The sequence below is a fragment of the Scyliorhinus torazame genome, chromosome 4, assembly GCF_047496885.1.
Source record: "Scyliorhinus torazame isolate Kashiwa2021f chromosome 4, sScyTor2.1, whole genome shotgun sequence".
Taxonomy (NCBI): Eukaryota; Metazoa; Chordata; class Chondrichthyes; order Carcharhiniformes; family Scyliorhinidae; genus Scyliorhinus; species Scyliorhinus torazame.
In genome coordinates, this window is record NC_092710.1 from 302,150,628 (window position 1) to 302,166,770 (window position 16,143).

The 16,143-nt window shown below is 49.4% G+C and overlaps 2 protein-coding genes across 5 annotated transcripts in view; one reads left to right on the forward strand and one right to left on the reverse strand.

Moving 5' to 3' along the window:
• The window catches only part of cdk19 (cyclin dependent kinase 19), a 509,018-nt gene extending 495,606 nt beyond the window's left edge, over positions 1-13,412 (reverse strand). Inside the window, exon 1 of the mRNA XM_072500031.1 lies at positions 13,074-13,412. Within this exon, the coding sequence (XP_072356132.1) occupies positions 13,074-13,201 (128 nt within the window). The 5' untranslated portion in view covers positions 13,202-13,412. The remainder of the gene's footprint in view (positions 1-13,073) is intronic.
• Positions 13,413-14,108: 696 nt separating this feature from the next.
• The window catches only part of amd1 (adenosylmethionine decarboxylase 1), an 82,116-nt gene continuing 80,081 nt past the window's right edge, over positions 14,109-16,143 (forward strand). For all 4 annotated transcript variants that reach the window (XM_072500025.1, XM_072500027.1, XM_072500028.1 and 1 more), the window contains exon 1: positions 14,109-14,500. In XM_072500025.1, coding sequence (XP_072356126.1) covers positions 14,394-14,500 — 107 coding nt within the window. In that variant the 5' untranslated portion in view covers positions 14,109-14,393. The remainder of the gene's footprint in view (positions 14,501-16,143) is intronic.

Below are 16,143 nucleotides of genomic sequence, written 5' to 3' on the forward strand. Positions count from 1 at the left end.
GGAAGCCTTGTGGCAGGCATGTCCACATGTACTGCTGCGCTCTGAAAGTGAAGGCAAATTTATACTGGCACGCCTTTGCCAATGGAATGGACCAGAACCCATTACTGACGTCCAAAACCGTGAAATATCGGGCATGGAGTCCCTGTTTGAGCATGGTCTCGGGACTTGTTGCAACGGTGGGGGCTGCTGCGGGGGTGACTTTATTGAGTTCCCGATAATCAATGGTCAAGCGCCATGATCCGTCGGTTTTCCTTACTGGCCAAATCGGGGCATTATTAGTTGAGGCTACCGATCTTAGGACGCCCTGCTCCAATAAGCTTTCTATAACCTTTAGGATTTCTCCCTCTGCTTCTAGGGGAAATCAGTACTGTTTTGGGGGTCTTGGGTCCGGTCCGGTTATTTGTACAGAACCGGTCATCCGTCCACAGTCGTGTTTGTGGGTTACGAATGCTGCCCTGTTCTTTTGCAGGACTGCCCTAACCTGTCGGTCCGTGCTGAGTGTGCTGGGGTTGAACCAAAACTCGCCTACTGCGCTAATTTTGTTCATATAATCCCCTATATTGAGCGTTGCGGGGGCTCTAGCGGATTTCGCCATCTTCCAGACACACTGGTTGACTGGATCGAAACAGAGGTGATGAGAGTTCATGAAGTCGATCCCCAAAATGTACTCTGCTGTTGGGGGCAGGTCGACTAACACTACGGGGTGTTTTGTATTAATGGTTCCGATCTGGATGGGTACAGGGGTTGTGATATGTCCCTGTTGTGAGTGGCCTGTGAAGCCGCTGAGGGTGATAGTGGCTGTGGTGGGCCTCGTGTCCTTACCAAGGGTGGAGGAATTTAAGGTTGTGCGGGACCCTCCTGTGTCCCAGAGAAGCTCGATCGGCTGTCCCCTAACCTTTGCTGCGACTACGGGTCGTCCTGACCTATACCAAAGGGTATCGCAGACCCAGCGGGGGGAGCCTGTACACCGTCAGTCCGGTCCGGTCAAGTCTGTCTGATCGGACTGGGCGCTAACGCTATGTATGGGCTCTGCCTTTTTCTTATTGAGAGTGCCTGTCTGTTGGGCTCTCTGTGGTTTTTTAGGGGCCTTGCATTCTTTGGCAAAATGTCCCAACTGTCCGCAATTGTAGCATTCTTGCGGTTTTGCTGGGGGGCTGCTCTTTCCCACGTTTACCCAGGCGGAGTTGTGAAGAGTGGTTCTTACTGCCTGCACGTCTGCGGCGGCTTGGTTTTCCTCAGGGGTTCTAGCTGCGGGTTTACCATGAGCCGCTCGTTCCCAAACGCGGGACAATCTTTTGACCACCCACTTCTCATTATGAGCCTCCTCCGAGGGGTCATAATTACTACAGGCATTCTGTCCTGCTTCCGTGGCATGGGAGATAAGGGTGCGGGTCCATTTGGCCATATTGTCTGCGGACAAATGGGCACGGTCTACATTTCCGAAAACGACTTCAAAGTGAATCCAGAAGCGTCCTGCGAACGCTGTGGGGTGTTCAGACTTTTTCTGTCTGCACTTATTTAGACCGTCTACGGGGTCGCCCCGGTTGTACCCGATCGCATCCAGGATCGCAGTATGCATTTCTGCAAGGGTGCCTCCTCCTACATTCTGTGGGTCGGGATGGGCTGCTGCGACCGATGGGTCTAAGCTGAGGACTGTGAGCTTTACCTGCTCTTTCTCATCCAGGCCGTACATGGTCGCCTGGTGTTTGACGGTGGCAAAGAAATGGTGTGGGTCTGAAGCGGGGAAGAACGGTGCGATTTTAGCACACGTGTCCCGTAATTGGGTCACTGTGAGGGCCTCGTCTGCTGTGGCGGTGCGGTGGGTTGTTACAGGGTTCATGGGAGCCTGTATTACCTGCTGTGTGGGGGGTGGGGGTGCTCTCCTCTTTTGGGGTTTTCCCTGCACACATGCTCCCTGAACATATCTCTGCGCTGTCTCTTGCAGTTCTTCCCAATCAGGGCCGTCTTCCTGGTCTAAACTTTCCCCAAAGGTGTCTTGGAATCCCTTTTGGACAGAAAGCATTGCTTGCAGATCTGCAATTTGCTTTCGGCACTTTGCATGGTCTAAGGTACGCTGCCTTTGTTCCGTGGTTGCAGCGTGAAGCGCTCTCAAGGCTGCCTTGAGATCACTACATTGCTTCTGTCGTGTCTCCACCTGCTTCTCCGTCTCTTTCTTAACCAGGATGGCACGCTGCGTGTCCTGATAAGCCTTCTCATACTGGGATTGAAAACTGCTTAAATGCGCCAGACAAGACTGGTGACCCCGTTTGGCGTGAGCCACCTCTTCGTCCTTGGCTTCTAACTGCCTTTTCAATTCCAGGTTTTCCTTTTCCATCTCGCATACATCGATTTTACTCATACGATGTATGCCTTCTATTTATTTTCGTAGCGTCCTGACGACCTCCTCTGTGCCTCGCAATTGTGCCAAACAGGACACGATTGCCATCGACGTGCGCGCTTTCGCTAAGCTTTTCTTATGGATTTCGCTCATGTTCTCCCACCAAGTATGCCCCTTACTTCCAGGACCTGAGTCGTCGTTATTACAGAAACCGCTCCACACGGGCCATCCTTTGCCCTGCAGAAATTTGCGAATTTCCACTTCCCAAATGGGACACTGTCCCACTCTAACGCTGCTGATCGGTGCGACCGCAAATTCTTCGGGGTTCATGAGGCGCTGCATTGCCTGCATGGCCATCTCTCTTATCTGCTCGTTACGTTCAAATTTGGAACAGGGGGCTAAGGTGGTGTCGTAGATGCGGGTACGACTTGCGTTAATTTCCGAAAATACAGACTTCCGACAGTTTTGACGCAACAAAATCTATTAGTTTTACCTTATAACCGTGTTAGTTACGCATGCATACACACACTTCCGAATTGTGAATTATTAACCAGAGCCGCTTGAACACTTGTGGGTTTTTTTGTTTTTGTTTCCGATTGGATTCTATTCAAATTGTTGGGGTTCTCCCGGAGTGGTTTTCCACTTCTATGTCGGGTCCCACCAGAGTCGCCAATTATGTTGCTCTTATTAGCCTTAGTTTATTAGCTCTGATTATGTCACCTTTGCTCACGAGTCGCCAGGTATCTTTCTGATACCGCCACGTGGTTCAAGCTCGAGTTATGATTAATAAGTCAGCACACCGCTTAGTAAGATTGAAATCAACGGTCATTTATTATATACAACAAGTAATGCTTACACAATAATCCTACTAACTATACAGAAACCTATCACTACTGGCCAATACTTAACTTTAGGAAGGGCCCACCAGGTCAGGGAAACGAATGGCTTATCGAATCGGATCTGGCCCGCGGGACTCAAAAAGGCTGATACAGGTCGATGGCTAGGAGTCTTTATCGGGTAGCGATCGCTGGAGTCAAACTTACTGTTTCTTTGTTGATGTTCTTGCGAAGGTCTCGAGCAGGAGAAGAAGGGAGAGAGAGAGCAATCTGAACTTGGCCCCTTACTTTATAGGGCCCAGGGGCTTCCCGCCTCTCGGGGCGGCCCTTGACCCTGAGTCCCAAGTGATTGGACTTGTTCCCAATCACTGGGTTCGATACGTCCAATAACGGGGCGATTCCTCGATCGGGGGGTGGTCGTTCACATGTCTTTGTTTTGGCCACTGCAGGCGCCGACAGGTCTGGCCCGGCATTCAATTGCTAATATGTTGCAATTGTTCCCGGGGATAGCCGATTAAACTGCAGATGTCTGGGTTGATGTGCTGCTAATGGTCTTGAGTATCGATCTGGGCCGACTTCCCCAGAGCCGAATATGCTATTCTGTCTGCAGCTGTCCGTTTGTGTCCTGTTGGCTGCTTTTCCCATCAGCCTTTTCGGTGAGCCATTTTAAATTGGGTTTTGGCCAAATTAATAGGGAATCAGCCATTTTAGGTGGCTACAGTACTTTAAAAAAAAAAAAATTTTTTAATGACATATCAAGTGCTTATCCACGTTAGTTTCAAAGCTTGTGAGGGTTGCCGCCTCGACTACCCTCCCAGGCAGTGCATTCCAGACCACCCTCACCCTCTGGGTGGAAACATATTTCCGCACAATTATGCCCCCTCGTTGCTAACCCTTCAACTAGGGGGAACAGCTGTTTTCTATCCATCTTGTGCATACCCCTCATAATCTAATACACCTCAATCAGGTCCTCTCTCAGCCTTCTCTACTCCAAAAAAACAACTCAAGCTTATCCAGCCTCTCTTCATAGCTCAAATGCCCGAACCTAGGTGAATCTCCCCTGCACCCTTTCTAGTACAATCTATAGTAAGGTGAACAGAACTGCACCAGTACTCCAGCTGTGTCTAACCAGTGTCCTGTACAGTTCCAATATAACCTCCCTGCTTTTATAATCTATGCCACGATTGATAAAGGCAAGAGTCCCATATGCCATAACTACCCTATTCCCTGCTCTGCCTCCTAAAGGAACTTGTGGACCAGCACCCCAAGTTCTCTGTTCCTCTGAGTTTCCTATGTCCTGTCAGTCATCAAGTACTCCCTTGTCTTGTTATTCCTTCCAAAGTGCATCACCTTGCACTTTTCCGGGTTAAATTCCATCTGCCATTGATCCGTCCATCTGACCAACTCGTCAACATCTTCCTGCAATCTAATAGACACATAGAAAATAATAGCAGGAGGAGGCCATTCAGCCCTTCGAGCTCCACCATGCATTATGATCATGGCTGATCATCAGGTTCAATACCCTGATCCTACCTTCTCCCCCATATCCTTTGATCCTTTTAGCCCCAAGAGCTATATCTAATTCCTTCTCAAAATTACACAACGTTTTCAGCTGCTTTCTGTGGTAGCGAATTCCACAGATTCACCACTTTTTGGGTGAAGAAATTTCTCCTCACCTCAGTCCTAAAAGGTTTACCTCTTAACTGCAATTATAAGTCTCAGTTTTGGATATTTTTATTATTAGGAACATTCTTTCTGAATCTACCCTATTTAATCATGTTAGAATTTTGTAAGTTTCTGTGAGATCTCCTCTCACTCTTCTAAACTCCAACGAATAGAATCCTAACCGATATAGTGTCTCCTCAGATGACAGTCCCGCCATCGCAGGAATCGGCCTGGTAAACCTTTGCTGCACTCACTCTGCCTTCCGATTTTTGCTAAAGAAGTGGACCCCACCCCCCGCACACACACATTCTCATCTATATTGTTTATATATCACAAACAATAAGGGACCAGCACTGATCATTGTGGTACGGCAGTGGACACTAGCCTGCAGTCCTCTGCACCACCCTATCTCTCCTACCACTAAGCCAGTTTTGGATCCAACTTGCCAATTTACTCTGGATCCCATGTACTTTTATCTTCTTTATCAGTCTACCATGAGGGACTTTGCTACAATCCAATTAAATTACATCAACTATGTTGGAATTGTATAAAACACTGGCGAGGCCACAACTGGAGTATTGTGTGCAGTCCTGGTCACCACATTACAAGAAGGACGTAATTCCTCTGGAGAGTGTAGAGGAGGTTTACAAGAATGTTGCCAGGGCTATGAAAGCAGTTACAAGGAGAGATTGGATAGGTTGGCTCTATTGTTCTCGGAACGAAGAAGGCTGAGGGGTGACTTAATTGAGGTGTAGTGGGTATCTGGAATTCGCTTCCCCAGTTGCTGGTGGAGGCAGAGACCCTAACCTGGATGTGCCCCTTAAGTGCTGTAAGATATAGGGCTATGGGATAGGTACAAGAAAGTGGGGTTAGAAAGGGCACCTGGGTGTCCTCAGGCTGGCATGGGCACGATGGGCCGAATGGCCTCCTTTTGTGCTGTAACGTTTCTATGATTCGATTCTAACTGCACCAGCCTCATCTTTACACCCGATCACCTCCCTTTGGCAAAACCATGCTGACCAGCCCTGATCAAACTTCGTCTCTCCAAGTGGAGATTAATTATTAACTACAGAATTTTCTCCAATTGTTTCCTTCCCACTGATGTGGGACTCATTGGTCTGTAGTTACCTGGCTTATCTCTTGAAAAGTGGAACGATATTAGCTCTTCCTCCTGTCTGGTTGCTCCCCTGTGGTCAGAGAGGAATTAAAAAATGGGTCAGAGCCCCTGGAATTTCCTCCCTCGTCTCCCACAGCAGCCTGAGGTACAGCTCATCCCGACCTGAGGATTTGTCCACTTTGAAGCCCATCGAAATCTCCAATTCCTCCTCACTCCCTATACTATGGGTCTGGAGTCACGTGTCGGTCAGACTAGGAAGGACAGCAGATTTCCTGCCCTAAAGGACATTACTGAACCAGATGGGATTTTACAACAATCATTAGATTTTTGATTCCAGATTTTCTTTTACTGAATGCAAATTTCACCAACTGCCGTGGTGGGATTCAAACCCATGGGTTCTCCAAAAATGGGGCTATATCACCACTCCGGCATAAAAACGCTGGTGTTTCACTCCCCAGTTTCCTGAAAAAAATAAAGACCTATTCACTTACCTGCAGGGGGATAGCAGGGACCCAGGGAGCTTCACGCAGCTTTGGCTGTGGACACGAGCCCCTGCACTTCCGGTTCCCAGTCCGCGCATGGCGGCGGCCTCCAGCGGCCGCGCTGAGTGCCATGGTGGACTCGGACCGAGAAAGAAGGTCCCCCCGATCAGCCCCGCGCCCCTCCATCCGACCCGCCCAATCACTGCCCTGGCTGCCCATAAGGCTCCCCCACCCCCCCGGTGCTGGATACCCCCGCCCCCTACCAGAGCGGCCGCGGACTGAGTCCCGACCGGCCATACGTGATTAGAACCACGCCGTCGGGAAATCGGCCGCTCGGGATCGGAGTATCACTGGGAGGGCCTCTGCCAAAGGGTCTACAACCGTGCAGCGTGATTGACGGACGAGCGATTCTCCAGGGCCCAGAGAATCGTCGGAGCAGCGCCGGTCACGATCCAGTCGGGAACAGCGATTCTCCGCTCCCGCGCCAAACGCCATTTCAGCACGGGGCTGCGGAGGATCCAGCCCATGTCCTCAGAGCATTAGCCTAGGTCTCTGGATTACTAGTCCAGTGACAATACCACTAGGCCATCACCTCCCCTCAAAATTGACTCTAGGCTCCATGAAATCTTATGGTATCAAGGCAAAGATGTGCCAAAAAACCATCATGACAAGATACCACGCCGCAGTCAACTTCCACCCCATGATCTCATCTGATGAGCAAGTACTCCTCCATGTTGAACTGGAAGCAGCATTGAAGCAAGGACACAGAACATACTCTGGGTGGGACAATGTCCATTAGCAAGATGGCTTGGTAGCACCCTACAGACCAAGCTAAAGTACGAAAGGACATAGCTGCTGGACTTGGTCTGTGGCAGGTGGTGAGGGAACCAAGAGGGAATACCCAATTTGACCTTGTCCTTACTAATCTACCTGTCGCAAATGCATCGTTCTGTAACATTATTGACAGCAGTGGCCACCTTGTGGAGACAACATCCCATCTTCACTTAGAGAATATCCTCCATAATGTTGGCACTACCAATTAAATGGGTTAGATTTTCGACTGATCTAACAACTGAAAACTCGGCGTCCATGAGGTGCTGTGGGCCATCAGCGGCAGAACCGATCTCCGCCGATTCATAGACACCGGGTTACCGGGGCCCTGTATAACAACCTGACCCACCCTATGAACCCTTCCCCGAACCCAAACCTGCTAAGCACTTCCCATAAGTACTCCCACTCCACCCGATCAAAGGCCTTTTCTGCGTCCATAGCCGCCACCACCTCCGCTTCCCCTCCCACCGGTGGCATCATAATCATATTCAGGAGCCTCCTGGCCCCCCCGGGAGCCTCCGCACATTCGCTTTTAACTGCCTGCCCTTCACAAACCCCGTCTGGTCCTCATGTATAACTCCCGGGACACAATCCTCAATCCTCGTAACGAGGACCTTCGCCAGCAACTTGGCATCTACGTTAAGGAGTGAGATTGGCCTATACAAACCGCACTGCAGTGGGTCCTTATCCCGCTTGAGAATCAGAGCCGCTGGCCATGGCATTAAGGGAGTCTAGGAACTGGAGGGGGTTGGTCCGTGGAGGGGAGCAACACCGGGTGTCATTGTATGCTGATGACCTGTTGTTATATATTGCAGATCCAGTGGAGGGGATGGCGGAGGTCATGCAGATCCTTAGGGGGTTTGGGGACGTCTCGGGCTACAAGCTCAATGTGGGGAAGAGTGAGCTCTTTGTAGTGCATGCGGGGGGGCCAGGAAAGGGGGCTAGAGGAGCTGCCGTTGAAGAGGGCGGAGAGGAGCTTTCGATACCTGGGTATCCAGGTAGCTAGGAGATGGGGGCCCTGCATAAGCTTAATTTGACACGGTTGATGGACCAAATGGAGGAAGACTTTAGGAGATGGGATGTGTTGCCACTTTCCCTGGCAGGTAGGGTGTAGTCGGTCAAGATGACGGTCCTCCCGAGGTTCTTGTTCGTGTTCCAGTGCCTGCCCATCCTAATCCCCAGGGCTTTTTTCAAGCGGGTAAGCAGGTTTGTATGGGCGAGCAAGACCCCGAGGGTGAAGAGGGTGTTTTTGGAGCACAGTCGGGACAGGGGCGGGCTGGCGCTGCCGAATCTGTGTGGCTATTATTGGGCAGCTAATGTGGCGATGATCCGTAAATGGGTAATGGAGGGAGAGGGGGTGGCATGGAAGAGGCTAGAGGCGGCGTCTTGTGTGGGTACTAGCTTAGGGGCGCTGGTGACAGCACCGTTGTCGCTACCGCCGACGAGGTACACCACGAGCCCAGTGGTGGCGGCGACATTGAAGATCTGGGGGCAGTGGAGGCGACATAGGGGCCTCAATTTAGTCCCCGATACGGGATAATCATAGGTTTGTGCCGGGCAAGATGGATGGGGGGGTTCCTAAGTTGGCATCGGGCAGGAATTAAAAGGATGGAGGACCTGTATATAGATGGGACTTTTGCTAGCCTGGGGGCGCTGGAGGAGAAACTTGGGTTGCCTCCCGGAAACGCTTTTAGATATATGCAAGTGAGGGCGTTTGTGAGACGGCAGGTGAAGGAATTTCCGCTACTTCCAGCACGAAGGATTCAGGACAGGGTGATTTTGGGTGTATGGGTTGGAGAAGGCAAGGTCTCAGCGATTTATCCGGAGCTGCAGGAAGCAGAGGAGGTCTCGGTGGAGGAGTTGAAGGGCAAGTGGGATGAGGAGCTCGGGCAGGAGCTGGATGAGGGTCTGTGGGCTGATGCCCTGGGAAGGGTCAATTCTTCCTCCTCATGCGTCAGGCTCAGTCTAATACAGTTCAAAGGAGTACATAGGGCGCATATGACAGGGGCAAGGATGAGTAGGGTTTTTGGGGTGGAGGACAGATGTGTGAGATGTTCGGGGAGCCCAGCGAATCACGCCCATATGTTCTGGACGTGCCCGGTGCTGGAGGGGTTCTGGCGGGGCTTTACGAGGGCTATGTCCAAAGTTGTGAACATGCTGGTCAAGCCGAGCTGGGGAATAGCACTATTTGGGGTATCGGACGAGCCGGGTGTGCAGGAGCCGAAAGAGGCCGGATTTCTGGCCTTTGCGTCCCTGGTAGCCCGGCGGAGGATCCTACTAATGTGGAGAGATGCGAAGCCCCCGAGCGTGGAAGGTTGGATCAATGGCAGGGTTCATTAAGTTGGAGAGGAAAAGTTTGCCTTGCGAGGGTCTGTGCAGGGGTTCTCCAGGCGGTGGCAACTGTTCCTAGACTTTCTCGCGGAACGCTAGGTGGAGGTCGAAACAGCAGCAACCCGGGCGGGGGGGGGGGGGGGTTTGGTTTATGTTTTTGTTAAAAGGGGGTGATTTCCCCACTTTTGTATTTATTGGTTAAATGGGGTTAATGTATCCTTGTTTGGTTTCCTGTGTACAATTTTGTTTTTCTTTCTTTCTTTCTGGAGTGTTTGGTTGAAAATTTTGAATAAACATATTTTTTTTTTTAAAGAATTATTTACAACCATAATTTAATCTCATGTTCTGGAATATTCGCCATTGGTCAATGAAGAGGGGAGGAGGGCATGGTGAAGGTGGTGGATGGGGTACCAATCAAGTGGACTGCTTTGACCTGGATGGTGTCAAGTTTCTTGAGTGTTGTTGGAGCTGCACTCATGCAGATAAGTGGAAAATATTCCATCACACTCCTGACATGGGCCTTGTAGATGGTGGGGAGTTAGAAGATAAATTACTCGCCACAGAATTCCTAACCACTGACCTGCTGCACTTGTAGCCATAGCATTTATATGGCTGGTCCAATTGAGTTTCTGGTCAAAGGTAACCTCCAAGGATGCTTAAGTGGGGGACTCAGTGATGGTAATGCCATTGAATGTCAAGGGGCAATGATCGTTTTTTCTCTTGTTGGAGATGATCATTGCCTGGCACTTGTGTGGCTCAAACGTTACCTGCCACTTGTTGGTCCAAGCTTGGATATTGTCCAGGTCTTGCAGCATTTGGATCTGGACTGCTTCAATATCTGAGGACTCGCAAATGGTGCTGGATATTGTGCAGACATCAGAAAACATCCCCACTTCTGGCCTTATGATGGAAGGTCATTGATGAAGCAGCTCAAGATGATTGGGCCGCAGACACTACACTAAGGACCTTGTGCAGCGATGTCCTAGAGCTGAGATGATTGACCTCCAACAACCAGAGCCACCTTTCTTTGTGCTAGTAATGCCTCCAACCAGTGGAGAGTTTTCGCCGATCCTGTTGACTCCAGTTTTGCTGGGGATTCTTGATGCCACACTCGGTCAAATGCAGCCTTGATGTCAAGGGCAATCACTCTCACCTCAAGAGTTCAACTCTTTTGTCCATGTTTGATGCAACACTGTAATGAGGTCTGGAGCTGAGTGGCTCTGGAGGAACCCAAACTAAGGTTATTGCTAAGCAAGTGCCGTTTGATACCACTGTTGAAGTTCCCTTCCATCACTTTACTGATGATCGAGAGTAGGCTGATGGGGCGGTAACTGGCTGGGTTGGACTTGTGCTGCTTTTTGTTTGCATTACACATCTGTGCAATTTTCCACTATGCTGGATAGATGCCAATGTCTTAGCTGTACTGGAACAGCTTGGCATGCGGTGACGGAGGAACACTTGGGTAAAAGTGATCATTGTATCATGATGTTTAGACTAGTAATACAAAAGAGCAGGGGACAATCTAAAGTAGAATGTCTAAATTGGAAGAGGGCTATTTGCAATGGGGTGAGAAGACATCTAGCCAAGGTCAAATGTAACCAAAGATTGACAGGAAAATCTCAAACAGAACACTGGATGATATTTAAGGAGGAGATGCTTCAGGTACAGGGTAGGTGCATTCTAACAGGCTAGAAAGGTAGGTGAACTAAAGCAACGATCAGACAAAATCCAACAGGTACTTGGAGAGGTTTGCATTAAGGAAGATTGATGAAGGGAATGCAAGGGATGTTGTATATGGATCTTCAGAAAGCATTTGGCAAAAGACCACATGAAAGGCTAGTTAACAAAATAGTGGCTCAGGGTAGCTCGATGGCGCAGTGGCTAGCACTGCTGCCTCACGGCACCGAGGTCCCAGGTTCAATCCCGGCTCTGGGTCACTGTCCGTGTGAAGTTTGCACATTCTCCCAGTGCTGTACATTTCTTTGTTCTTTGTTTGTTTGTTTGCATGGGTTTCACCCCCACAACCCAAAGATGTGCAGGGTAGGTGAATTGGCCATGCTAAATTGCCACTTAATTGGAAAAAATGAATTGGGTACTCTAAATTTATAAAGAAAGAAAAAAAACCAAAATACTGACTCATCGAATAGTGTAGGGTGAGGGTTGACTTGGATAAAATAAAAACTTGCCTTAACTAGAGAAAACAGCGAGTCAAGGCAAATGATTATTTTCAGACTGGAGGATGGTAGGCAATTGGTGTTCCCCAAGGGTCAGTGCTCGGACCAGAAATATTGGAATACAGAGTAAAATTTCAACATTTGTTGGTGATAAATATAGAGCTATGACAAACAATGAGGATGATATTAATCGCCTATGAAAGAATATAGATAAATTTGTAGAACGGGCAGACAAGCGGCAAATGGAATTTAATACAGAGTGTTAGGTGATATATTTTGGCAGGAGGGATAACAAAAGGCAATATAGACTTCATGAGCAGTTCCTCCTTAGTATAGTGGTTAGTTTCCCGCCTGTCACGCGGCAGACAGGGGTTCAATTCCCCGACGGGGAGTTTTGTAGCAATATAGACTTCATGTCACAGTTCTAAAGAGTGAGCAGGGACCTGGAGATGCATGTGCATAAATCTTTGGAGTGCAGCCTTTAAATGATGACCAGCTTTGGGTTAACAGCTGGTGCCCAGCCGAGCAAAGCATTGGCAAAATAAACTCCAGAATAAAAGAAAACGCAGGAAGTGGAATGTTTACAGCATGCCAACAGTGCTATCAATTATTGTGTTATGCTTCTTCATGTAGCATCAGCTGCTTCCTTGATGTATGCTCTGACAAAGGAAGGTTCAGACTTGGAGATAGGTTTAACACATTTATTGGACAGTTAACAATTCTCCTACTTGAGTTCGACTCTCCTGTTAATCTTGCTTATAGTAACTCAATCTAACTAACCCGTCTGCTCTGAGCCATGTGGTGGGTGGATGCTTCTGATCTGCCCCTGTCCTTCTCTGAGTGTCACCTGTGGAAAGAGAAAGAGCATGTGTGCCCTGTCCTTTTATATGCGTTGCCCCCTTGTGGTAGTGTCACCTCTGGGTGTCTTGACTGCCCATTGGTCGTGTCCTATTCTATGTGTTCATTAGCTGTATGTCTGCATGTCTTGACATCTCCGGTGTTCCCTCTAGTGTTTACTTAGTCTTAGTGTATTTACATTAACCCCTTGTGTATTTACAGTGACACATAGCACATCAATAAAGGCATGCAGTTTCCAAAATAAATGTTATTAGGGCTGGGGGCCTTGGCTTGGAGGAGGTGAGTTACTATGAGGAGTTGGAAACACATAGGGTGTGAGGATATATTTACAAACCAGGAACATCAACACTGGTCTGTGCAGCACGTGAACAGAGTAAGAAAACACCCATGTTAATGGGCAGCATCCCCACAGAAACCCGCCTGAATGTATTAAAGTCTTACCCATCTTTTCTTTTTGCTTTGTAAACATGACCGTAGGTACCACGACCCACTTTGCAACCTTCATATTCAAACAGATCTTCCACTTTCTCTCGCTCCGCTGCTAGTTTCGTTTTAAAATCGTAATCCATGGCTGTCACTCCATTAGTACATCATTTCCAGGGTTTTTTTTGGGTGGTGGGGATAGATACGGGTCGGGTTATTTAATTTGAGCACTGATCATTTCCTCACTTAATGTGTGTGTGTGTGTTTTTTGGTCTCTTCCAACAAGTTCGCCGGGCGACATTTAACCGTGGGTTTGTTGTTGTGTTGACGTGATCGGCAGCAGCACTAGACAATGGCGGCCCGCGGGGCAGGACGGGAGCTGTAGTCCCTTGAGCCCGCGCTGACCGGCTCCAGGCGCAGCAGCGTCCTGGGCACGGGAACTACATCTCCCGTTGCGCACCGCGGCGGACGGGACTGAGCGTTTTCAGCATCCAAAAGGGATGACAGTTAGTCCAAGGAGGGGGGAGGGGGGTTTCCTATAACAGCATCAGCCAATTTTAAAGCAAAAGCTGAGATAAGATATTGCAATAATCACAAAAGAAATCTTTGGCGTCCAAATTTCACGAATTGGTTGAGGCACTGCATTCCCGCCTTCTCCCAATCCAGCGGGAAGCATTTGATGGACAGCGACACCGGCCAATCGCGCGTGAGAACTTTGCGCAGAAAATAATTAAAATCACTCCAGGTTCTGCGAGCGAGAGCGAGGAAAAAAATGGGATTGAGGCTTTTGTTTTTATTTTGTGTTATTTTTTCAATTCGGAACTTCCTTTGCGCGCGCGCGCGCGCCGGTGACCAACGGCTCCTTTGCCCTCCCGCGCGGGGCTCGAGCCGGCGGAGCGCGCGCCGGGCGTTCGAGGGGACTGATGACGCCACAGCCGCTCCATTGTGTCGGAGCGGTGGGGTTGGGTGGGGGAAGGGGGCGGGGCCGGCGAGGAGGAGGAGGAGGGGCGAAGGTTATAAAAGGGCCGGGCGGCGCTCGGCGCGCTGCTAGTCACAGTATGGCCGGCGACATTAGCTAGCGCTCGCTTCCAGCAATTCTCTGTGAAGAGGGATCGCATTGGGGGCAACATATTATTAAAAAAAAAACAAAAGAAATAATTTTTTTAAAAAACAACAACATCGGACTGCTAAGAACCCACTAAAACAGAGCAATTGAAACTAACTTATTCTTAATTAAGCTTTTACCAGAAAAAGAGAGGGGGGGGAAAAGTTTTTTTTTTCGGGAGGAGGAGGGGGGGGGAAGTTTTCTCCCCTCTTTTTTTCCCCGTTTGTTTCACGATGGAAAACGGTGCACACTTTTTCGAAGGGACCGAGAAGCTGTTGGAGGTGTGGTTTTCTCGGCAGGATTTGTGCAAGGGATCGGGAGACCTCCGGACCATTCCAAGGTAAAGGAATCGGGAGCAGGGGGGGGGGCGTTAATGTAACATCAGTGTGAGGGGGGGGTTAATGTAACATCAGTGTGAGGGGGGGGGGGTTAATGTAACATCAGTGTGAGGGGGGGGGGGTTAATGTAACATCAGTGTGAGGGGGGGTTAATGTAACATCAGTGTGAGGGGGGGGGGTTAATGTAACATCAGTGTGAGGGGGGGGTTAATGTAACATCAGTGTGAGGGGGGGGGGGTTAATGTAACATCAGTGTGAGGGGGGAGTTAATGTAACATCAGTGTGAGGGGGGGTTAATGTAACATCAGTGTGAGGGGGGGGTAATGTAACATCAGTGTGAGGGGGGGGTTAATGTAACATCAGTGTGAGGGGGGGGGTTAATGTAACATCAGTGTAAGGGGGGAGTTAATGTAACATCAGTGTGAGGGGGGGGTTAATGTAACATCAGTGTGGGGGGGGGGTTAATGTAACATCAGTGTGAGGGGGGGGGGTTAATGTAACATCAGTGTGAGGGGGGGGTTAATGTAACATCAGTGTGAGGGGGGGGGGGTTAATGTAACATCAGTGTGAGGGGGGAGTTAATGTAACATCAGTGTGAGGGGGGGTTAATGTAACATCAGTGTGAGGGGGGGTTAATGTAACATCAGTGTGAGGGGGGGTTAATGTAACATCAGTGTGAGGGGGGGGGGGTTAATGTAACATCAGTGTGAGGGGGGAGTTAATGTAACATCAGTGTGAGGGGGGGTTAATGTAACATCAGTGTGAGGGGGGGTTAATGTAACATCAGTGTGAGGGGGGGGGGTTAATGTAACATCAGTGTGAGGGGGGGTTAATGTAACATCAGTGTGAGGGGGGGTAATGTAACATCAGTGTGAGGGGGGGTTAATGTAACATCAGTGTGAGGGGGGGTTAATGTAACATCAGTGTGAGGGGGGGTTAATGTAACATCAGTGTGAGGGGGGGGGGTTAATGTAACATCAGTGTGAGGGGGGGGTAATGTAACATCAGTGTGAGGGGGGGTTAATGTAACATCAGTGTGAGGGGGGGGGGTTAATGTAACATCAGTGTGAGGGGGGGTTAATGTAACATCAGTGTGAGGGGGGGTAATGTAACATCAGTGTGAGGGGGGGTTAATGTAACATCAGTGTGAGGGGGGGTTAATGTAACATCAGTGTGAGGGGGGGTTAATGTAACATCAGTGTGAGGGGGGGGGGTTAATGTAACATCAGTGTGAGGGGGGGTAATGTAACATCAGTGTGAGGGGGGGGTTAATGTAACATCAGTGTGAGGGGGGAGTTAATGTAACATCAGTGTGAGGGGGGGTTAATGTAACATCAGTGTGAGGGGGGGGTTAATGTAACATCAGTGTGAGGGGGGGTTAATGTAACATCAGTGTGAGGGGGGGTTAATGTAACATCAGTGTGAGGGGGGGGTTAATGTAACATCAGTGTGAGGGGGGGGGTTAATGTAACATCAGTGTGAGGGGGGGGTTAATGTAACATCAGTGTGAGGGGGGGGGGTTAATGTAACATCAGTGTGAGGGGGGGGTAATGTAACATCAGTGTGAGGGGGGGTAATGTAACATCAGTGTGAGGGGGGGTAATGTAACATCAGTGTGAGGGGGGGGTTAATGTAACATCAGTGT